General features: G+C 44.5%; 1 protein-coding gene across 1 annotated transcript; it reads right to left on the bottom strand.

Moving 5' to 3' along the window:
- Nucleotides 1–752: 752 nt before the first annotated feature.
- On the bottom strand, nucleotides 753–15,987 carry TAGLN3 (transgelin 3). The gene is made up of 5 exons (XM_055259799.2): nucleotides 15,791–15,987; nucleotides 15,306–15,658; nucleotides 13,966–14,140; nucleotides 2,818–2,920; nucleotides 753–1,224 (listed from the first exon to the last, which is right to left on the bottom strand). Exons 2-5 carry the CDS (start codon nucleotides 15,483–15,485, stop codon nucleotides 1,083–1,085), a joined length of 600 nt encoding a protein of 199 aa, XP_055115774.1. The 5' UTR covers nucleotides 15,486–15,658; nucleotides 15,791–15,987; the 3' UTR covers nucleotides 753–1,082.
- Nucleotides 15,988–20,983: the final 4,996 nt, after the last annotated feature.

Raw genomic sequence — 20,983 nt, 5'->3', positions numbered from 1 at the left:
TGTATCATGTTTTTTTTCTTGTTTCTACTGGTAAGAAAGAATAAGATGAACTGATAATCCCCAGGCTTTTTTGACCTTTTAATGTTTTCTATCCACGGGGAAAAAAATCTCAAAAACCTATTCATCTTAGGCAAATCTCAATACCCGGCAATATCCTAGGGTTTTCAGGGTTGAGACCCTTTAAATGACTTTAGGAGAGCAAACTACGTTGTCTATAACTCCTGGATGATGAAAAAAAACTGTATAAATGTCAGCATGGGACCTAGGGTCTGGTCTGTAAGAGGAAGATGAATGCTAGAGAAGTGAAAACTGCTCATTCATTCAGTCATCTACCCACCCATCCATTCAATAAAACCATCCATCCATCCATTCTTCCTTCCATCCATTCAACAGATACTTTCTGGGCACCTATACAAGAGCTTCTCAAGAACCGGGGCTTTGTCTCAGTCTTTCCTGTGTCCTCTGCAGGTCTAGCACAATAAGCACAAAGCACATGCTCAAAAACTTGTTGTGGTCAAAGACTTTGTTCTTGAACTCATGGCTCTAGGCTCTCAGAATGGGCGAAATGACTCCTAAACTTTCTACTCCAATTGCCAAGATAAACACTATAATCTTGCAAGAGCGTCCTCATAGCTCACCTATGTTGCTCAGCTGCAGCTTAAGCTTAATTCCATCTTTCTGGCCTTTGAATGGAAGAGAAACCAGTCCAGACTGTGGAGTCCCTAAGAGAAAGAATGAACTTTACACTGTAAGACACAAGACTAATTACTTTATTAGGTGCATTCTATAAGTTGAAGAGGAGAATTTTTGGCAAATAAATAAATAAATAAATAATCAAACAGAGACTCTGGGGCCCGAGGAGCTCAGGAGAAAGGAAGCGGAGTCTTTGCATAGTTCTAAATGAACAGGAGGTGGCAGCAGTAGGCAACGCGGATTCTCGGCGGAAATGCAGCACTTGCAAAAACCAGGGACAGAAGGCTTTGAGAAAGAGGAGAAGGTCAGAAGGTGACTAACTATTTCTTTTTCGTAGAGACCATGGTGTGGAACATTCGTCCTCTCTACCAGGGGCAGGATGCGGCGTCCTACATGATCTGCCTGGGCATCCCGTACCCTGTCATGCCCGCCTGGGAGGCTCCCTTGTTGCTGCCCATCTGCAGGCCTATTACGTTCTGTCCCTGGCGAAGCTGCTCCTCGGAAAAGCCTCTCCGATTCTGCTGGGCTTTCCTGGACAAGGAAAGTGAGAGGGAATAATGTCATTATGACAGTTTTCCAATCCTTTTCAAGATACGCAATCAGACAGGCTCTGCTGGGGGTCCCCAAATATATCAGCAGGTCCTACCCTGAGCCGTGGTTATGAGCTATGGCCCTACTCTGAGCTATCTATGGCCCTACCCTGAGCAATGGCCCTACCCTGCACTGTGGACCTACCCTGAGCCGGGGCCCTACTCTGAGCTATCTCTGGCCCTAGCCTGAGCTGCGACCCTACCATGATGCATGAGCTCCCTATCTTTCAGAAGCCCAGGTGTTTTCCAGAATTCCAGCAAAGAGGAGGGCAGAATCAGTGGCTACCTCTCTGGGGAATTCACTCTCAGCTTTTCTTGTTTCTCTTTCTCCCCACTCTCCCTTCTTCCTCCACCACTTTAGGCCATCTCAGACTTCTAAGAAGAAGCAGGCTTCTTTCTCTCACAGCTACCTCAAGCCTTTGTGAAAATTAAAATCGGTTCTTCTTACAAAGCACATCATTACTCCCATTCCCCCTTTCCCTGTATAGGGCCAAGATGAATATACCATTTTAGAGCCAAGGGACCTAAGAGTTAATGAGGGGAAATGTCGCACTCTAGATTAGAGGTCTGCAAACTTTGGTAAAGAGCCAGATAGTACATAATTGTGGTTGTGTAGCCACATGGAACATGGTAGTTCACTAATAATACAGACACTAAAACCAGGGTTTCAAATGGCCAATATCTTAGAAGTTTTCAGGGCAAGCGTTCTTTAAAATGACATAAGCTGGTAACCTTTTTTTTTTTTTTTTTAATAACTGTCAAGGAGAAGAAAAGGGGATCATGGAAATGAATAATCAATTATTTGCCACAGGGCACTCTTCTACAACTAAGTTACCCAGTTTAAGCTTCCTGCCTACCCTACCCCCTGCAAAAAAAAAAAAAAAAAAAAAAATCATTTTAAAAAAAGGCCCTTTACTGAGAGATAACCATATAATTTGTCATCCAGACTAGGATGCTGTTGAGAGTGAAAGAGAGTTCTATTAATAAATATACTGGGACAACATAGATATTAACCATGACTGTTCCAGACAAACAGGACATATTTGCCCTTTATTAAGTACACAAACAAAAAAGGAAGAAGGGAAGGAGGGAGGGAGGGAAGGAAGGAAGGAAGGAAGGAAGGAAGGAAGGAAGGAAGGAAGGAAGGAAGGAAGGAAGGAAGGTGAGCGGGCGGGCAGGCAGGCAGGCAAGAAAGCTCAGAGCTGGCTTAAGTCATAATAAAGCCAAATTCAGACATGAAGCCACCTTCAAGAAAGGCCATCCAGTCCTGCTGAGCCTCAGGAGAAACAGAACCTGGGTGGAGCTGGAGGATGCAGGTATCTGGTAGAAAAGGCCTAACCATTTCTGCTCTGGATAGGTTACTGGACTGTACGGAAGCATCAGACTTTCATTGCTTTGGGGAACTCAGTTGTGGATACAGCAGTGCTTGGTGCGGCGGCTTTGCACATAAAGCCTCTGTAGAGTTCCAAGGCTTCAGACCCTCCCTCTGGTTAAAATCGCCTTGTGGTCCAGGGGGCAAGGAAGAGACTTTTACCTGTGAAACCAGGATGGCTCTCCCCGATAGCAGCCATCATCCTTGGTGACTGCAACGCTGCCTAAAGCCATCAGGGTCCTCTGCACAGCTGCCATGTCCTTCCCTGGAGGCCAACAAAGAGATTAAACCCAAGCACGTGTCAGAGCCAAGGAATGCTGGAAGGATATGGCTGGACACCCAGGAGGGAAGTTCTGATAGAAGGCTATAGTTGACCATATTCAAGGGAGCAGTGCTATCAAACACCTCCCAAAGTGGCCCTAAGACATCCATACCCAAACTTCTCAGAAAGGAACAAAAAGTAACCTGGTTAATTATTCTCTATATGGTACCTACCAGAGATACCGAGTTTCTAATCCATTCATAGTTGCTGTATAAATAAAATCATCCATGTGCATCAAATTGAGTATTCACTTTGCTCTTTGGGCCAGAGGCCTGGCAGATGAAGAACAGCAAATCAACACAGAAAGCACTCAATGTGACACAAGTGATAGGGCCTTTATTTTGTGCCGCTTGAAAAGAGCTAAATGGAGACAATAAACAACTGGCTTGTGTGTGACAGAGAGGAGAGCAAGGGAGAGGGATGTGCGGTGTGGCCCCTGCACAGTGGGATGGGGAGCCCCATTACCTAAGCAGCCCAGTGACCATTAACCCGTGGAGAAAGCAACTGGGCCTTACAACTCAGCCTTTCCTCCCATCCTTTCTCCTTTCTTCACTTCCAGTTGACTGACATGTCCTAAACTGAGAAGATGCTACTGAGGGGGTGGCCTGCAATTTAGAATCAGATCAAAAGTCCATGCAAGGCACCAGTGTGGAATACAAAAGCTAAAAACCATAGGGTTAAAAGGGAAGGCAGCGTCTAACCTGGTGGGGAACTGTGAAAGTTAAGGGCAAATATTAAGGCTCTCTTTAGACCTGGTGAACCATCTGCAGTTTTTTGGCCCAGCTGCTGCAGCTCAGTCTCTGGGGAATACAGAATTACAGGGGAAAGGCAGATGGAAAGTGAGAATGGAGTATGAACTGTAATAAAATAAACAATTAAGGCCTTCAGAGGAAGTCCAGCTCAGGATCTTCATTTATTCGAAGAGGAGAGAGAGAAAGCTGATCCTCTCTCCCCTCCGCCCCCACCTCCCGTATTAACCACAGGGTGATTGCCTGAATCCTGAGGCCCTGTGAGACTGGTTAGTGAACACAAGGATAAAATGCTGTCAATGGATAGTCCCCCAGACTCAAGGAATAACTGGGGTGGTGGAGAATGAAGTATTTCAGAAGCAGACAGAAGGGAGAAGGCATAAGGAATATTCAGAACTAAGAAGAAACACAGAAATTGTTGTTAGAATGACTCTTCCACAGGTGAAAGCATTTCTTAATTGTCACCATATAATGGGACACTTTTTCAAAAATATAAATGTAGTAATGATATTTTGAAGGTTCATTCTGTGAAGAGATAGGGAGAGGACTTGCTCTTAAGCAGTGAACTATTAAAGGGAACCTAGAGAAATAATTGAGCAAAGGAAGGCTTAGGTTAGGGTATATCACTCATCTCTACTCTTTACAAAGAGCACCCTGGATACTTGTTTCTGGTGGTTGGAAAGAGCTGTTCTGATATGTCCAGGATCTGTGAAAATGTGGGGCCTGACATCCAGCAGATCACCCACAGATACTACCCTGGAGCAATGGGTGAAGAAGCAAAGTTTTATTAAACTATAGAACTAGACTCCTTCAAAGTAGCTAGTTCATCCCTGGTATCCCTGCATCTAGAAAATTCCCAACATTTAGTTCCCAACTTAGTTCCCTTTGTCCTTTCTGGGTTCATGTAGTAGTCTATATAACACTTCTTATATATAAGACTACATATAAGAACTTATAAGAACTAACACTTATATATAAGTGTTATATATAATGCTTCTTATATAGACTACTACATGAACCCAGAAAGGATAAAGGGAACTAAGTTGCAGGCTAGGATAAGATATCCAGGAGCCTAGAACTATCAACACAACCCCACCCTCATCCCAGGAGAGTGGAAAAGGAAGTGATTACACTTGAGAAAGAAGCCACTAAGGAAGCAGGCATTATTTGACAGAAAGAAACTGGAATTTTTTCCTTAAGAAACTTTCCAAAGCAAGATATTTGATATAAATTATAGGGTAGACACTGTATATGTCATCTCAACCTCATGGAATTGGGATTATTCCTCCTCATGTGTGGATGAGAAAACTAATTCAGAGAGGTTAATTAACATGCCCAGAGTCACCCAATCAGTTAACAGAGCCTAGCTCTAGATCAGACCTGTCTGAATGCAAAGCCCTCGAACAATCCACCATGCCACTCTGCCATCTCCCATGGCACCTCATTGCAGGCTAGATGAGGAGCACATTCCTCAGTAGGAACCAGCGATCAGGGATGATCTGAAAGGGTCATGATGGCTGTTTTGTGCCAGGCCAGAGGGGACACTGAGGGGAATAAAAGTGGAGCACAGATTTCAGGCCCTATAGAATCAAGGGCACCAACCCCAGTGCCCATAAATCTTTGAGTGTTTTTGTCTAGGTTTCTCCATGTCTTCATTCAAACAAGACTGAAACAAAGAAAAGCAGTTAGGGCCTCACTACGGATGTTCTGGCCAAGTGATATCATTTGGATGTTTTGTACTCTCCAAATCTCATGTTGAAACGTGACCTCCAATGTGGGAGGTGGGCTGAGTAGGCGGTGTCTGGGTCATGAGGGCAGATCCCTCATGGATGGTTTGGTGTTGACCTCATGGTAATGAGTGACTTCTTATGTATGAGTTCACACAAGATCTGGCTGTTTAAGAGCCTGGCACCTTTACCTTCTGTCTCTTGCTCCCTCTCTCACCATGTGACATACTGGCTCCCCTTCGCCTTCCACCATGATTGTAAGCTTCTTGAGGCCCTTGCCAGAAGCAGGTGCCGGCACCACACTTCCTGTACAGTCTGCAGAACCGTGAGCTAAAATAAAACCTCTTTATGAATTACCCAGTCTCAAAAGCAACAAAAATGGACTAGTACACTAAGTTAATGATTGCCAAAATTCTAAATAACATTATGACCAGAAATCTGCCTTCTGGAACCAGTTCACATCTAGCTCATTTTCTTGTTATGTTATTCTTCTTATGTTTCCTAATTCCAGCACTCTTGGACTGACAAGATGGGAAGAGGGCCTTTTTCCAGCCTTCCCTGTCTTGCTTTGCCAGTTCAGAAGCCCAGATCAAGTACCACTGGATGAGAGTGGCACACAGGAGTCAGGGCCACTTGTAGAAGCTGATTTCTGCAACTGGCGGTCAAAAATTTAAGTTGCATAAAAAAGCACTGCGGTTAAGGAAGCTCTGTGATGTGCACCAACTATCAAACAACAAAAGGCTGGGCACAGTGTCTCACACCAGTAATTTCAACACTTTGGGAGGCTGAGGCAGGAAGACTGCTTGAGCCCAGGAGTTTCAGGCTGCAGTGACCTATGATTACACCACTGCACTCCAGCCTGGGCAACAGAGGGAACCCCTGTCTCTAAATAACAATAAGATAAATGAAATAAATTTATAAACAAGAAAAGCGAAACTAGTCGTATCACAACCAAGTGTCGTATCTGCCTAACGACAAAGCCTTCAAAATTGTGCAAGTATAAAAAATGGCCATACACAGCCTGCTTTCCCAAGCTTCTTGGATTATTTATGGAAGTTTGGTGGGGGGATCATCTCTTTTAAAATATGCATTTTGAGGTCATTCTCTTGAGAGAATGATTTGGTAAGTTCTGGGAGTCCATATTTTTAATAAGCTGCCTGAGTGATTCATATCTTCAGGCAAGTTTGAGAGTTATAGGTGTTGCCTGGTGATTTGCAAGCTAAACTGATCTTCAGGATTACCTGAGAATCTTAAATATTCAGATTCTGGGGCAGTCTCCTGGGATGATTGTGAGGCAGCCAGATGGACAGGCACATACTACTCTAAAGCTTTGGTTTTCAATGTTTAAAAACATCCCCATGTCTGCCATGCGGTAAGTACTAAGTAATATTTGTTAAGCAATAACTCCTTTCTTCAGAGATATCCTCCACAAAGTCAAAAGTAAAAGCGATAATTAGAAAAGCTCTGTTCCAAGTTGGAAGTCAGCCCAGAGCCCTGCAGCTTGGAATGGCTTTGCTCCCTGACAGCCACCCTGGATGCTTTGGTAGATTGCTGGGGCTCCTCAAGTGAGCTTGAATGCCACTGCTCCAGGCCATTCTTCCAAGAAAAGAAAAACGTTCCTCAAAGAAGGATCAACTAAGTGTTGGGAATTTTCTGGATGGAGGGATAGCAAAAATGAGATAGAGTCTGGTTATCTAAGAGCTGGTGGAATCTGAAAAGCATACATACTGTATGATTCCTACTTTATGGCATACTAGAAAAGGCAAAACTGTAGAGACAGTAGAAAGATCAGTGGTTGCCAGGGTCGAGGGTGGGAGGGATGAAAAAGCAAAGCACAGAAGCTTTTTAGGGCAGTACTTGATATGATACCGCAGTGATGAATATGCGACATTATACATTTGCCCAAATGCATAGAATGTGTAACAGCAAGAGTGAACCTAATGTAAACTATGTATTTTGGATGATAATGACGTGCCAATGTAGGCTGATCACTTGCAATATGTGCTTCTTTCGTAGGGGACGTCGATAATGGGGGAAGGTTGTGCATTTGTGGGGAGAGAGGGCATATGGAAAATATCTGTACCTTCCTCTCAATTTTGCTGTGACCCTAAAACTCCTTGAAAATATTAGTCTTAAACAAAAAAGGAGCTGATGGTATGGTAGCTTTCTCTGTCTCACCTGGCAAGCGTTTTCAGCAAGAGTCTCACCTAGCAACTGACAGCTTTACTTGACAATACAGAGCTCCCTGTTTCCTACACTGTCACAAAGTAATGTTATCCAAAGTGTGATCCTGCACCCCATATTACTAAGTTATAACTCCTGGGGAGTAGGACTGGAGGTTCTGCATTGTAAGGCCCCAACCCAGGAATTCTTAATGGTATAAAGATTCTTTAACAAGGATTTTGTTCACTTAAATTCTTTATTACTTCCAAGGTATCTTATGTATGACTATGAAAATAAAAAGTAAATGAAGAGGATAAAGGCAAAGAAAAAAGGTAAAAGAGAAGTCATCTGGGTGTGTCAACTTGGATGGGACAGTCTCTACTTTCTATTTCTACTTTTAATACAAAAAAATCAGTCTTGCAGTCAAAGTTCTTTGTCTCAGAGCTATTATACTTCTATTATATAGCAGTCTTGACTCAGCCTTGTAACTCTTAGAATACTGGCTTTTTCCATCTTTCTTGGAATTACAGAGAAAGTAAGCAGTAGTGTATGAAACCATGTCTTATTTCCCTGAATAATAACTTGGGCCTAGCTTCCAATTCTCCCCTGAAGGTAAACCAAAATATTGCAACAGTCAAGGGAGAAATATCGGGGGTGAGGTTGGGTTTGTTCTGTGGATTTTGTAAATGTTTGTTGCTTGCCTCCCTGACTCCCATTGCTCTGGGTGGTGGCTCTTAAAGTGGGGTTCCCAGACCAGCAGAATCAGTATGGTCTGTGAATTGGTAAGAAATACAAATTCTTGGCCTCACCTCAGACCTATTACCTCAGAAACTCTGCTGTTGGGGCTTAGCAGTCTGTGCTTTAACAAGCCTACCTAGGGATTCCAATGCATGCTGGCATTAGAGAGCCATTGCTAAAGGAAAGACCCATCCAATACAATTGTCAGCAGCCACTTGAAATAATTGCAGTGATGGCTGCTCTGATAGAAAATGAGGCTTCGAGGCCGGGTGTGGTGGCTCACACCTGCAATCCCAGCACTTTGGGAGGCCGAGGTGGGTGGATCACGAGGTCAGGAGATGGAGACCATCCTGGCTAACACGGTGAAACCCCTTCTCTACTAAAAAATAAAAATAAAAATTAGCTGGGCATGGTGGCAGGTACCTGTAAGTCCCAGCTACTCGGGAGGCTGAGGCAGGAGAATGCCGTGAACCCGGGAGGCGGAGCTTGCAGTGAGCCGAGATCAGGCCACTGCACTCCAGCCTGGGCGACAGAGTGAGACTCCATCTCAAAAAAAAAAAAAAAAGAAAATGAGGCTTCAAGCAGCAGACACTTGTGATGTCTCAAGTCATTACAGGTACTTTACTTACAATATCCCAAGAGATCTCTCGTGCTGTGTGAAATATCTCTTCACTCTTGCTGTTGAGGAATGACACATAAAGTGACGCCTTCCCAGAGAATATATTTGAACCTCCAGGCCCTTCCAATGTAAACCACACCTCCCTAACTGCCAGTCATCAAGAAAGGGGAACAGGCATGACATCGCCATGTGTCCAGGATCCTTACCAGTAGAATTACTAAGAAGAGCTATGAGACTGATAGATCTGTGAGTCTTGCCTGCTCTGACATTCTAGAATTTTATACATTTAATGCACATCAAGTGGTTATACAAATGAACCAAAAAGATCAGTTGCTGAATGACTAATAGTGTGGGGGTAAAAGCCAACATTTATTAGGTGTCTAGTAGCCAGGCACTGTGCTAGCTTCTTTACATAGTTAATCCTTACAAAAATTCTACAAAAGAGAGGCATTAGAACTGTTTACCAAGAAGGGAACCGAGGCTCTGAGAAACTAAGCAACTTAAACAAGGTCACACAGTATGTAGCAAAAGAGATTTCAACCCATCTACCTGACTCCAAAACTCATGCTCTTTCCAGTGTAGCGGGGTCTTCTGTGTCTGGAATTGGTAAAGCAATAAATTATGGGGAAAGACCTCAAGAGGGTAATGACCACAAAGTGGAAAAAAATGTCAATAAAGTGACTCCTAAAGCCTGGTCATTTGTATTAGAGAATAGCTGATGAGGTAAAGGCTCCACAGCTGTCAGAGAGGGCAAAGGTCAGCCAGGCAACCCACCCCCCCCCCCACCACCACCCCATCCCCCCACCAGTTCCTCTATGTGGCCACTAAGTCCATTTGTTGTAAGACAGAATGAGTGTCTTTCCAGACTTACTCTTCCCTCCCTTATTTTCTGTTAATCTTAGAAAAGACAAGCCAATGACAATCATAATTTCTACATTACCAACTTTTATTATCCTCTAGTATCGTCTTCTCCCTTGTAGGGCTCTGCTTGCCCACAGCTGCCCTCTGATTCTTCAGGCTGCCTGGATGTTGCAAACCAATAAGTCTGGAGGAGCCCAGGCTTGCCAAATGCCTTCTTGTTTAGGCTTCAATCAGTTCTATAGGCTGAGGCCCCAGATGTACCACTATCCTTAATCCCCCCAGGTGAAATACTTCAAATAGACTGCAGGGTAATTAGAAAACAAGATTCAAGCCTTTAAAATGAAACCCAAAGCTAAATGGTCCAGAAAAACAACCCAATCACAGGGACATTATAGACAAAGCACTTCTAATGAACTGTCTCGTTTACTTTCCATATCAACCCTGTGAAATAGATACGATTATCCCCACTTTACAGCTAAGAAAATCGAGGCTTAGAGAAGTTAATTGATAAGTGGTAGAGCACAGACTTGGCCAGGCAGTCTAATTTCTGACTCAGGAGCCTGTACTCTTCCTGTAACACCTTCCAGGATAAACTTGTATTACAGTCTTTCTGTCCTGAAACTAGACCAGCACACTCACTCGCTCTAATATGTTCTCTCTCTCTCTTACACACACCCCTCGCCCCCTGCCTTTCTTGCTCTGCCTTTTCTTCCTTTCCTACTTTCTGTCCACAGAAAAGATGCTGAAGTCTTACCTGCAGAGTACTTTCTTCTGAATCATAGACAGCTGAGATGGCCCCACCCCTGCCCTTTCCAGGGCACCCATGGCAAATCCAAAAGTAATCTGCAGGCCATTCACCTTCTGTTATCCAAGAGAAGACTTCCCAGGCCACTTCCATTCCTCTAAGCCACCCTACTTCTCCATCACTGAAAGCAAGTGGTCACCCCAGCTCCCCCTCTAGGGGGACTTCGGTAGCTTTGTCTATAATGTCCCTGTGATTGGGTTGTTTTTCTGGACCATTTAGCTTTGGGTTTCATTTTAAAGGCTTGAATCTTGTTTTCTAATTACCCTGCAGTCTATTTGAAGTATTTCACCTGGGGGGATTAAGGATAGTGGTACATCTGGGGCCTCAGCCTATAGAACTGATTGAAGCCTAAACAAGAAGGCATTTGGCAAGCCTGGGCTCCTCCAGACTTATTGGTTTGCAACATCCAGGCAGCCTGAAGAATCAGAGGGCAGCTGTGGGCAAGCAGAGCCCTACAAGGGAGAAGATACTGAGTAGGGGAGATGGGAGACTGAGAGCTGTTGGGCATGAAATACCTGCAGAGGAGGAAAAGCAGCTCCTAGGCAAGGAGGGCTGGAGCCACAGTGGCCACAGACACCACAACCAAGGTGCAGGGAATCCAGAATTAATGTAAGTTGATATGTGAGGACAGCATTAAAACCACAGTCAAGGTGGAGAATAGTAGGGAGAATGTGGGACTAAGCTAAGCAAACAGCTAGTCTAATAGCTGTGTGCACAAACATGTACCCCTCATATGCACATAGACACATAACACGTGCCAACCCTGCCCCGCAGCATTCCTTTGATTTCAGCTTCCTTATGCCAAAACACATGAGCAACAACCAGTTCTTGCAGAAAGGACCTCAGCCTCACTTGCTCAGTCTGCTCTGCAGTACTGTCAGCCTTCCCCTCCCTCTCCTTGCTTCTCTGCTCAAAGTGACCCACTTTTCTACCTCCTGCCCTATTGTATGGTGACCGGCATTGGCCTAAGCTTCAGACAGTGATCCTGGGGAATATCAGATATCCCCTCCAACCTATAACAAATCTCCCTGGACTTTGGTCCTCAGTTGCCATTCCATGGAGTCAGCCACCAGACCCTGGGGCCTCTTGGGGCCATTTGGAAACTCTGAAGCACCTGCTTTCCTACTGACAGCTCTCCTGTTCATCTCTACCTACTGCATGACCTACCTACAGTTCTTCCTGCTACCTGTCAGTCCTGGTGCCCTTGGAGTGGACCTCCTTCCTTATTTCCTTTAAAGCCCCATTTTTCTACCCTAGGGCTGGGACTCTTAGTGTCTGTCTTATTGCCCTGGAGCTGACTGGTCCATGGCCCTGGCTCAGGCGACCACACTCATCCGTTAGACTCCTCTTTCTTTAGAGGAGTCTAACACACAGGTCTGGGGCAGGTGGTGTATACCTCCTCCGACTCTGTACATCAGGGACCATTTCTCCCTACACTCCTCCACACTTGCTGTGATCACCTGTCACGAGTAAAGTTTACCTTTGTGTGCTTTGTAAAAAGGGGGAGAGGCAAGTAAAGCATCCTCAGTAGCAGGAAGACAGGAAAGCTCTCAGAATCCTCACCTCCCACAGACCTCCTGGCTTCTTCCTCCTCCCACACACTTCCTGCACTTGGTGGGGTGGGGGGGACTCACCCGGGTCCCTTCCATTCACACTGACTCTCCTATCCTTCTGTCCCACACAGCCCTGAATCATCTTCCTCCTCCTCACCTCCTCCCCCACCACCTCTTCATCCTCATCAGCTAGTCACCATTATGATTCGACAGCACACTCACGGTGTAGGTGAAGGAAACTAAGCCTCCTGGCTCAAGAATGGGTTGGCAGACTAGTTAAGGCTCTATTCTTTGCTGTCAGAGAGCCCAGGTTTGAATTCTGGCTCTGCCATCTCATGGACACAAGTAACCATGGGCAAGCTTCAGTTTCATCATCTTTGAAATGGGGAAATTAAAAAACATTTACCTCGTAGGATTGTTAGCAGAACTGACTGGCATTATGCAATAAAGCACGTCTACAATGCCTTGTGCATAGGAAAACATCAATAAGCAGTAGCTATGTAGCTATCTGTATTAGCTAGAAAAAATCATCATAGTTTTGATCTAGGAAGCAAGGATCAAATCTCAACTGTGAAATTACATGAGAATTTGGAGGCTCAACAGCAAGATCCATAGCCTGGCCTGGCCTGCAGTTTTGAATATCTGAGTTTCTAAATAATGGCAAACCACCAGGTAAACTTATTAGCATCTTAGGATTTTAACCACTCACCTATGAGGGAAACATGCAATGCCAGCTCTTTGCACGACGCCGAGGATTAAGGAGGCAATTGTTTCTTTATAAATCATAGTGTGGTGAGTAGTAGAATGGTCCTCTGCTAGAAATCTATTTCAACCATCATCTGAATACCCTTTAAAATACCATGTCTCTCCATCAGGGGAAAGCTACCCCATTCTCACTGTCAGCAGAGCCATTTGGGTCACTGCCCTGGGGATCCTGTTGGTTGGGCCACTAATGACAGCCAGTGACAAAGAGCATGTGAGAGCAGAGTCAATCTGACAGTCCTGTTCTGACTGGTTGGTATCTCTTGGTGCCTTAGGCAGGCCTAGTGGAGAAGGAACACAGTCACATGGTTGGGTATACACATTTTCGCTAAAGGGGACGTTAATGACACCATGACCATAGGTCCCAAATTCTCTGGCAGTGTCTCCATTCACATCATTTTCCCCAGTAATGGCAGATTATTAAATATGTCCAGGAGCATGATTTGATTTTTATGCTTTTGTAAGATTTCCTCACCAAGTCAATTCACAAATGTTAAAGAAAAAAGCACTTGTCACACTGTGAGCAGAATGCATATCCGGAAGGCATAGTCACCAAGCTCCCAGATAATGGTTTAACAAAAGGTTGGAGTGCTATCTATTTCTCAGATTGACAAAATAGCCCCAGATGGCTTTGTCTATAAGCTGTAGTTGAGCAAGAAGCACACTGGCCCCCTGCCTCCCTTCTCCTCTGGTAGCTGTGATTTGTTATGGGAGGGGTAAGAGGAATAAAAGGCAGTATGTCACCATTAGCTTCCTCTAGCTTGAGGCTTCTGTTTACATTAGTTGCTGAGATCCCCTCTGTGTCCTCAGGGTGTGTGTTCCATTAGAAGAGGGTACCTCCTTTTAATAGAACATAACAATGGGGAAGGCAAACAGTGCCCCCAGGATAACAGCTGAGAGCATCTTACACACATCAACCGGCACAGGGAAGAACACTGTGAGCAGTTTTTACAAGGAGATGGGCAAAGGAGAGAAGAAAAGAACAATCCCAAAGGCCAGGGGACTATTTACCTTCCCATAGATCCACCGTCTGAAAGATGTCAGTGGTTCTGACACCATAGGTCTCCGCAGCTTTTAGGAACTGGGAGATTTGCTCCATCTGCTTAAAAGCCATCTTTGACTCTGAGATCTTGGGTATGGGCTCTTGTCCTGGTGGGTATAAACTATTTATCAGCTTGCACAGGACCTGAAGGGGGAGGGGAGAGACAGAATCAATGTTTCCTTTTGTATTTACAGATCAAGAACGAGAAGTGAATCCTGCTCACATGGGGCACTGCTCACCCAGTTTGGGCAGGAGCAAGTCATGGGCCCCAGGAAGGCATGGGCTCTGGGCTGTGTAGCCAGGCTCCTATACGAAGCCCCAAAGACCCAGATGACCCCATTCCTAATGCTGTTCCTTACCACAGAGATTCCTGTAGCCTGGGAGCGCCATTCCCTCCCTGTTCCTCCCTTCCTTTTTCTGGATGAGGGAAAGAATGTTTACAGATAGGGAATGACGTGACGTGATGAGGACGTGATTCCAGACTTTCAAAGGAGGAATGACTTAGTGGCTCCTGAGGTTGGCAGAGCTCAAATGACAGAGTCTAATATTATTTCTTCTATCAAAAGGCAAATAAGCAGGTTTCAATTTACTCATCCCATATATTTTAACAATGTGTAAAAGAAGTGAATGTGGTACCCTTTTCCCAGATATATATATAACCCAAGCTCTGGGCAACCCAGCAGAAGCATTGGATAGCAGTTATGTAACAGTAAATCACAGACTGCAGGAAAGGATGGGCTTGTTTGAATCACAGAGCCTGCGGCCCTCAAATCCTCAAACACACACGAGCATTTGGTCAGAAAGGCAGTTAACAAATAAGGACTCCTTTCAGTTTCATGAGAACCTATCCACTCAATAAACAGACACTGAACACTTCCAGGGTGCATAGCTCCCACAAGAATGTGAAGGTGGCTAGTCCCCCTCCTCCCTCCTTTGTTTACTGTGTAACCAACACGATCCCCTAGGGAAAGAAATGGCCCCAGAAGAGCTGATGCACCAGGAAGGCTGGGGAAATTACAAGGACATACTTATCTCTATTCTCATTAGAAAAATCAAAAGGGCTTCGAATTTGCCAACTCAGAAGGGAGATGTGATGCTAGGGTGAGTGGAGAACCACCAAGCTAGCTAGGGAATAGTGCATGGAGCCCAAATCTTCCAACCCTGAAGAAATAAAGGCATTCTCATCCCCTCCCGGTGAGACACAGAGCTTGGCAACAGCAGCTCTTCCCGCAGCCTTACGTTAAAAGAAAGGGTCCTGGAGGGTTTCTCTGCCCACCGCCCCAGCAACCGAGATCGCTGCCGGCCTTACCGTCCCGTCCATTAACCATTTCTGAAAATGGGCCCTGCCGGGGGGCGGGTGCTCTATGTCCTCGGCGCACTGCAGGATGATCCAGTCCACCAGCTTGTTCTCCAGGTCCGCATCATACTTCTGCTCGATCTTCTCCTGCACCTCTCGGCTTAAGCCATAGCTCGGGCCCCTGTTAGCCATCTCTGGAAAGAAGAGAGGACACGCGCGGCATCCACACAATAGCAGCAGCAGCCTCCGGCTCCCTGCAGACGGGGCTGGGATATGGCTGGGCAGCCTGGCCCAGCAGCAGCAAAGCGGGCAGAAAGCCGGGCGTGGTTTAAATCAAGGAGCCAATGAAGCCAATGGGGTTTCACCTACAAACGGGAAAGAAAAGCACAGCTACCCGCCAGTAACTCTAGAATAAAGCTCCGGCCGGTCCAGGAGGGCTGGAACCCCGCTCCCGATCCCGCCTATCAATGAGACGAGATGATATAACACGGACTCACAATCAAGTCTGAACCCCCAGGCAGCAAGGGGGATGGGTGGTGGACGTTTCCTCCCCCTTCTCAGTAGCACTTTGCAAAGGCAGAAACCATGAGATCGGGAAGAGCAGGTAATTAGCAGGCAGGGAGGAAGCCTCCTTTCATGTTGAACTGCTGCTGCTGCTGCCTCGCGCCTGGAAGAATGGCACATTGATTTGATTTTCTCATGGCCGAGGTGGTTCAACCAGGGCCGTTGCTAAGAGCCCTCCAAAAAGCCAGCCCTCTCCCGTGTCAGTCAAGCCCGCCTGCCTCCCTCCTGCTGAGAGCCTCTTTCTCATCTGCACAATTCTTTCCCTCTTCTGGGGAGACAGCCGATTGTCTACGAGGCCAGCAGCTGCACAAGGGGATGAGGGCCTGTGGGAGGGTCCGTTCTACCGACTGTCCATCTGTCGGGAATAGCCAAGCCACTTTCCCCCTGCCCTGAGGTAACAACTGTCTGGCAGGACAGGAGGGGAGGGACTGAGAGCTGCTATCATTTACTTGTTCAGCTGCCAGCCCAACTTCACCCAGAAATTTCCATCCTGAAACTGTTGTGCCTCAGTTTGACTTATTCAAGGGAGATATTTTTTTCATGCTACTCTTACCAAAAGACACTAAGAGCAAGTTTTATAAATTATTATTATAATTCTTTCTATATATCTTTAGATAGTCTCGCTCTATTGCCCAGGCTGGAGTGCAGTGGCACAATCTCGGCTGGCTGCAACCTCTGCCTCCCGGGTTCAAGCAATTCTCCTGCCTCAGCCTCCCAAGTAGCTGGGATTACAGGTGTGTGCCACCACGCCTGGCCAATTTTTGTGTTTTTAGCGGAGATGCGATTTTGCCATGTTGGTCAGGCTGGTCTTGAACTCCTGACCTTAGGTGATCTGACCGCCTCAGCCTCCCAGAGTTCTGGGATTACAGGCATGAGCCACTGCGCCCAGCAAGTTTTATAAATTAAACAAAACTCAGTGACTAAGAACTCTTAGGGTGAAAGGTTTTGATAGAATGTAAAGACTTCATCTGAAGTAAGGACCGTGAAGGCATAACTGACATATTGTCAGTAGTAACTGAATATTTCTCATGGGCAAATAAGCACTCAGGAGAAACCATTAGATCTAAGTTGGCCCCAAATTTTTATAACAGCTAAAGGGCTTGGAAGTTTGTCCTCCTAGACTGTAAGCCATTTGTGGGTAAAGATTGAGTCTTATTGGTGTTGTGTAATTCTCTGGGTGTTTTTCATGAGAAAAATTCCACATTTTTTTTGTTTGGTTCATTTCTTCATTCAACAGATATTTACTGAGTGTTTATGCCAACTACTGGACTGAGGAGGAATAAAATACAATTCCTGCATTGAAAACAGATTGATAAATTGACTCAAGCATATTAAATAAAGCAATTCTGGGTACATGGGATGATGATCTTTGTCCCTGTGGGAAATTGATTAGAAGCTATGCAGGAAATGACTCCTCAAATAATACATGTATTGAGAAAAATCTCCTACCGGCTGGTGCCTGGACTAATGAAAATTCAATTACTTAAGAGATATGTGGGTGGTTTGCCTGAAAAAGACTTAGCAGTCAGTCGTTGAAGACCTGGGAGAGAGCCCTCTGAAAACAGAAAACCAGGAGCTTCAGGAGAGCAGTAGGTTTAGGAAGAGACAAGGGAAGGGCTAAGGCAGGTCTTCATGCTGCATGGGATCATCAGTTGAAGAAGCTCAAAAGACAGCAGTACTGTCGTGGGACACTTGGAGCTTAGGGGAAGAGTTTAGAGCAGGGAAATTGACAGAAGAATTAGGGAAGTCACCATTGGTATCTTGGGGAGCAGCCATAAGGCTAGTTCCAACCTTAGACTAAGGGAACAGAGTCCCAAACAGAAACCATGTAACTTTTTCCATGGCTGGAATGGCTCTAAGGAAGATGTTGGTTTGATATGCAAAGCTCGAAACAATTCAAAAGATGTACATTTGCTTGTCTTTTTTTTAAACACTGTGTTTTGCAAATCTTTTGTACCCAAAGAGTCCCTCATATTATAACAGAGTAGCTGGTGTGCTTTAAGTGAATGACTGGGCCCATGGTTCTAGAGAGGATACAATGGCAAAGAGAGGGGCCACAGCGGGTCATGGAAGTGTCCAGAAATCCAGAGGAAGTCTTCAGAGAAAAAAATCCTTGTCCTCCTCAGGGGTGACAGTGGAAATCAGCTCAACACCGCATTTACTAAGTGCCTACTAGTATTACAGTTAATGTTTTCAACAACTTTTTCTTTCTTTTTTTTTTTCTTTTTTTGAGTCGGAGTCTCACTCTGTGGCCAGGCTGGGGCGCAATGGTGCGATCTCAGCTCACTGCAACCTCTGACTCCCTAGTTCAAGCGATTCTCCTGCCTCAGCCTCCCAAGTAGCGAGGATTACAGGCGTGCACCACCACAAGTAGCTTATTTTTGTATTTTTAGTAGAGACGGGGTTTTTCACCATGTTAGCCAGGATGGTCTCAATCTCCTGACCTCGTGATCCGCCCGCCTCAGGCTTCCAAAGAGCTGGGATTACAGGCGTGAGCCACTGTGCCCAGCCTCAACAACTTTTTAAGGGCCTATGTGTATAGCTGAGACACAAAAATAAATGATACATGACAATTTGGTTTAGTAACAAAGTTAAACTTGTAAACAATAAATGCCAGATGTCATGCTAAAATTATGCACAAAGAACTCAGATTGGTACAATAATACCTGGAGGAGGGTGTTAAGGAATCAGGGGAAAGATTTATAAATGAGATTATTTTAAGTATTGAAAGACAAGTAGGTGTTTGCCAGGTGGATAGAGTGAGGCAAGAGAGGTAGGGAATGTTGCTGTCAAAAGAAGTGTATTTAAGGTGAAAATCTTCCAGTATTAATAAAACATACGGTTAAAGAGAAGAGAAACATAGAAAGAAAAATGAGGCTGGAATGTCAGGCAGGCTCCAGATCATAAAATGGTGTGTTTGCAAGTGCCCATGGTTAAATTTTCAGGAATTTCAAGAGACAGATGCTAAACTCAGTCATTCTTAGCAGTAAGGTTATATTAACTTACTCTTAAATAAGTTATATTACAAAGAAAAGTTACTCAAAATGAACCACTTTCTGATTTATTTTGCTACATTTTACTGTTACCTATGTTGAGGATATTTGCGTGTATTGCCTCTATACGGTGTAAATACTATGTGATGGTGTGCTACTGGGCATTTTCTTCCAGCTTTGCATTCAGAGATGTCATGATGTAGTTTAAAACCAGCCAGGGCAGGAATATTTATGCTGTGAATGTTAGCAAATGCTACAAATCAGGGCTTCCACCCCACCACCAAAAGCCAGTTGTTAAACTGGCTTTCAGCAACTGGCTTTTGGTTGTTAAACCAGCCTTGCATGGACTCAGATATCATGCAGGAGTTTGAGCTTTTTCATAGAGAGAGAGGATGATCAATCTGACTTAGGTAAAGGAAAAGGAGACAGTCAGAATGACTCACAAGTTTGACTTGTATAACAGAAGCAGTGCTGGCGCCATTTATTTTAGGAGGACTCATAGGTGGGGAGATACATAAAGCAGGAAAGATAATAAGGTTTGGATTTACTGCATCTGGGAAGCCCATGGTTCATCCCAGTTCATTAGGCAGTTGGTTTTATGGGTCTGGAGCTCAAGAGTCTAGATTGTAGGTATGTAGTTGAGTCACCTGCAAGCAGGTAGTATTTTAAACCATGAACATGGGTGATGTTGCTCAAGGTGAATAAGTAGCAAGAGAAGACTGCCGAGGCCAGAACTCAAGGAGTATTAACGTTATAAGGTGGGCAAGGAGGAGGAGCCAGTAAAGGGGTTGATAGAGCATAGTCAGAGATGTCTGAGGACAAACGATGTCAAAATAAAGCTTCTGACCTCAGTCATCCTTTGAGAGAAGGAAGCTAGGATATAAACTGAGAATTTCAAAGCAGCAAGTGGTACCAAAAAGGCATGGATAGAGTACTGTTCACAAGAGAGCCCAGAGGACCCAGCACAAACTTCCTGAAAAAGAGAGATGGGGATGAGTAAGGAAAGGATTCAGAGAGACTGACTTTTGAGCTTCTTCTTTAGTAGAAGTTTACCTGCAAAACCCTGAAAGCCTAGGAAAAGGGGAAGACAAAATGGGAAAGTATATTTTCCCCCAAAGATACATTTGGTTAAAAAAAATTGCCTGCAATTTTCTAGGTATATTCTCTAAATATACCAAAGCATCACATTTTTTCATCCAACCATTACACATACTCCACGATTGCTTCTAAACTAAGAAGTTACTTAAGATCTATATTTAGAGGATCTTAAAAAGGTATATTGAAATTCCACCCACCTCAACCCCAGAATATAAAGAATTCTTTAGATTTAACTGTTCCAAATTTAATGAGTATTTGACATATTCGCTTTGGGGATTATCCTGGGAATAGTTATGTGGCAAGTAATTCTTTCAGCTTTCTATCTCCATATTTTATAAAACTCAGTGTTGCCCAGAGCTTTTTTCTTCTCCTTCTCCAGAGACGTTTCTATATTGGCTGTTTGGAGAATGGTGTACTGTTTAGATTTGTATCTGGAAATGCCTCTAATCTCAACAGATGTAGCAAAAGCAAAATATATTACGTGGCTTCACTTAGCCTTCTTTTCAAATGGTATTTGCCTTATCCCTTTCTGTTGTGCATACTGAGATTTAGAGGGGTCGTGTCACTTATTTTAAATAATGACCAAGTTCCAGGGGCTAAGGCACTGAAGGGCTCCCAGCTATTCCTGCATTTTACACATCACTAAATACATGGGATGGAACGGTTTCAGAAAGGAGCTTTGGGGAAAACTAGAAAAAACAAGTAATTAACAGTGCACTAAAATACCCTAAATCTCACGGATGCAAACTCATTTGGAATTTGTGATGTTAACCTCTGCAAAGCTAGATTAAATTTTAAAAGATTTTCCTACCTTTAGACCATAAAGGTTCCTTCTCCTTTTTTGTTTTAAACCATTAGCATTTGAAAGAATACCATACAACATTCCTATTTGGGATCCTGAGGTCAGGAAGGTCAAATCCAGTTCAGTTCAGCTTTAGAAGCCCTACCCACTTCCTTGCCTCCACATTCCTTCCTATGCCTTCATGGATTGTGTCCATCAGTCTCTGACTGGACTGTGTTCTGTACATAATGAAA

This window comes from Symphalangus syndactylus, chromosome 21 (genome assembly GCF_028878055.3).
Source record: "Symphalangus syndactylus isolate Jambi chromosome 21, NHGRI_mSymSyn1-v2.1_pri, whole genome shotgun sequence".
Taxonomy (NCBI): Eukaryota; Metazoa; Chordata; class Mammalia; order Primates; family Hylobatidae; genus Symphalangus; species Symphalangus syndactylus.
This window is presented reverse-complemented; position numbering and strand designations above follow the sequence as displayed.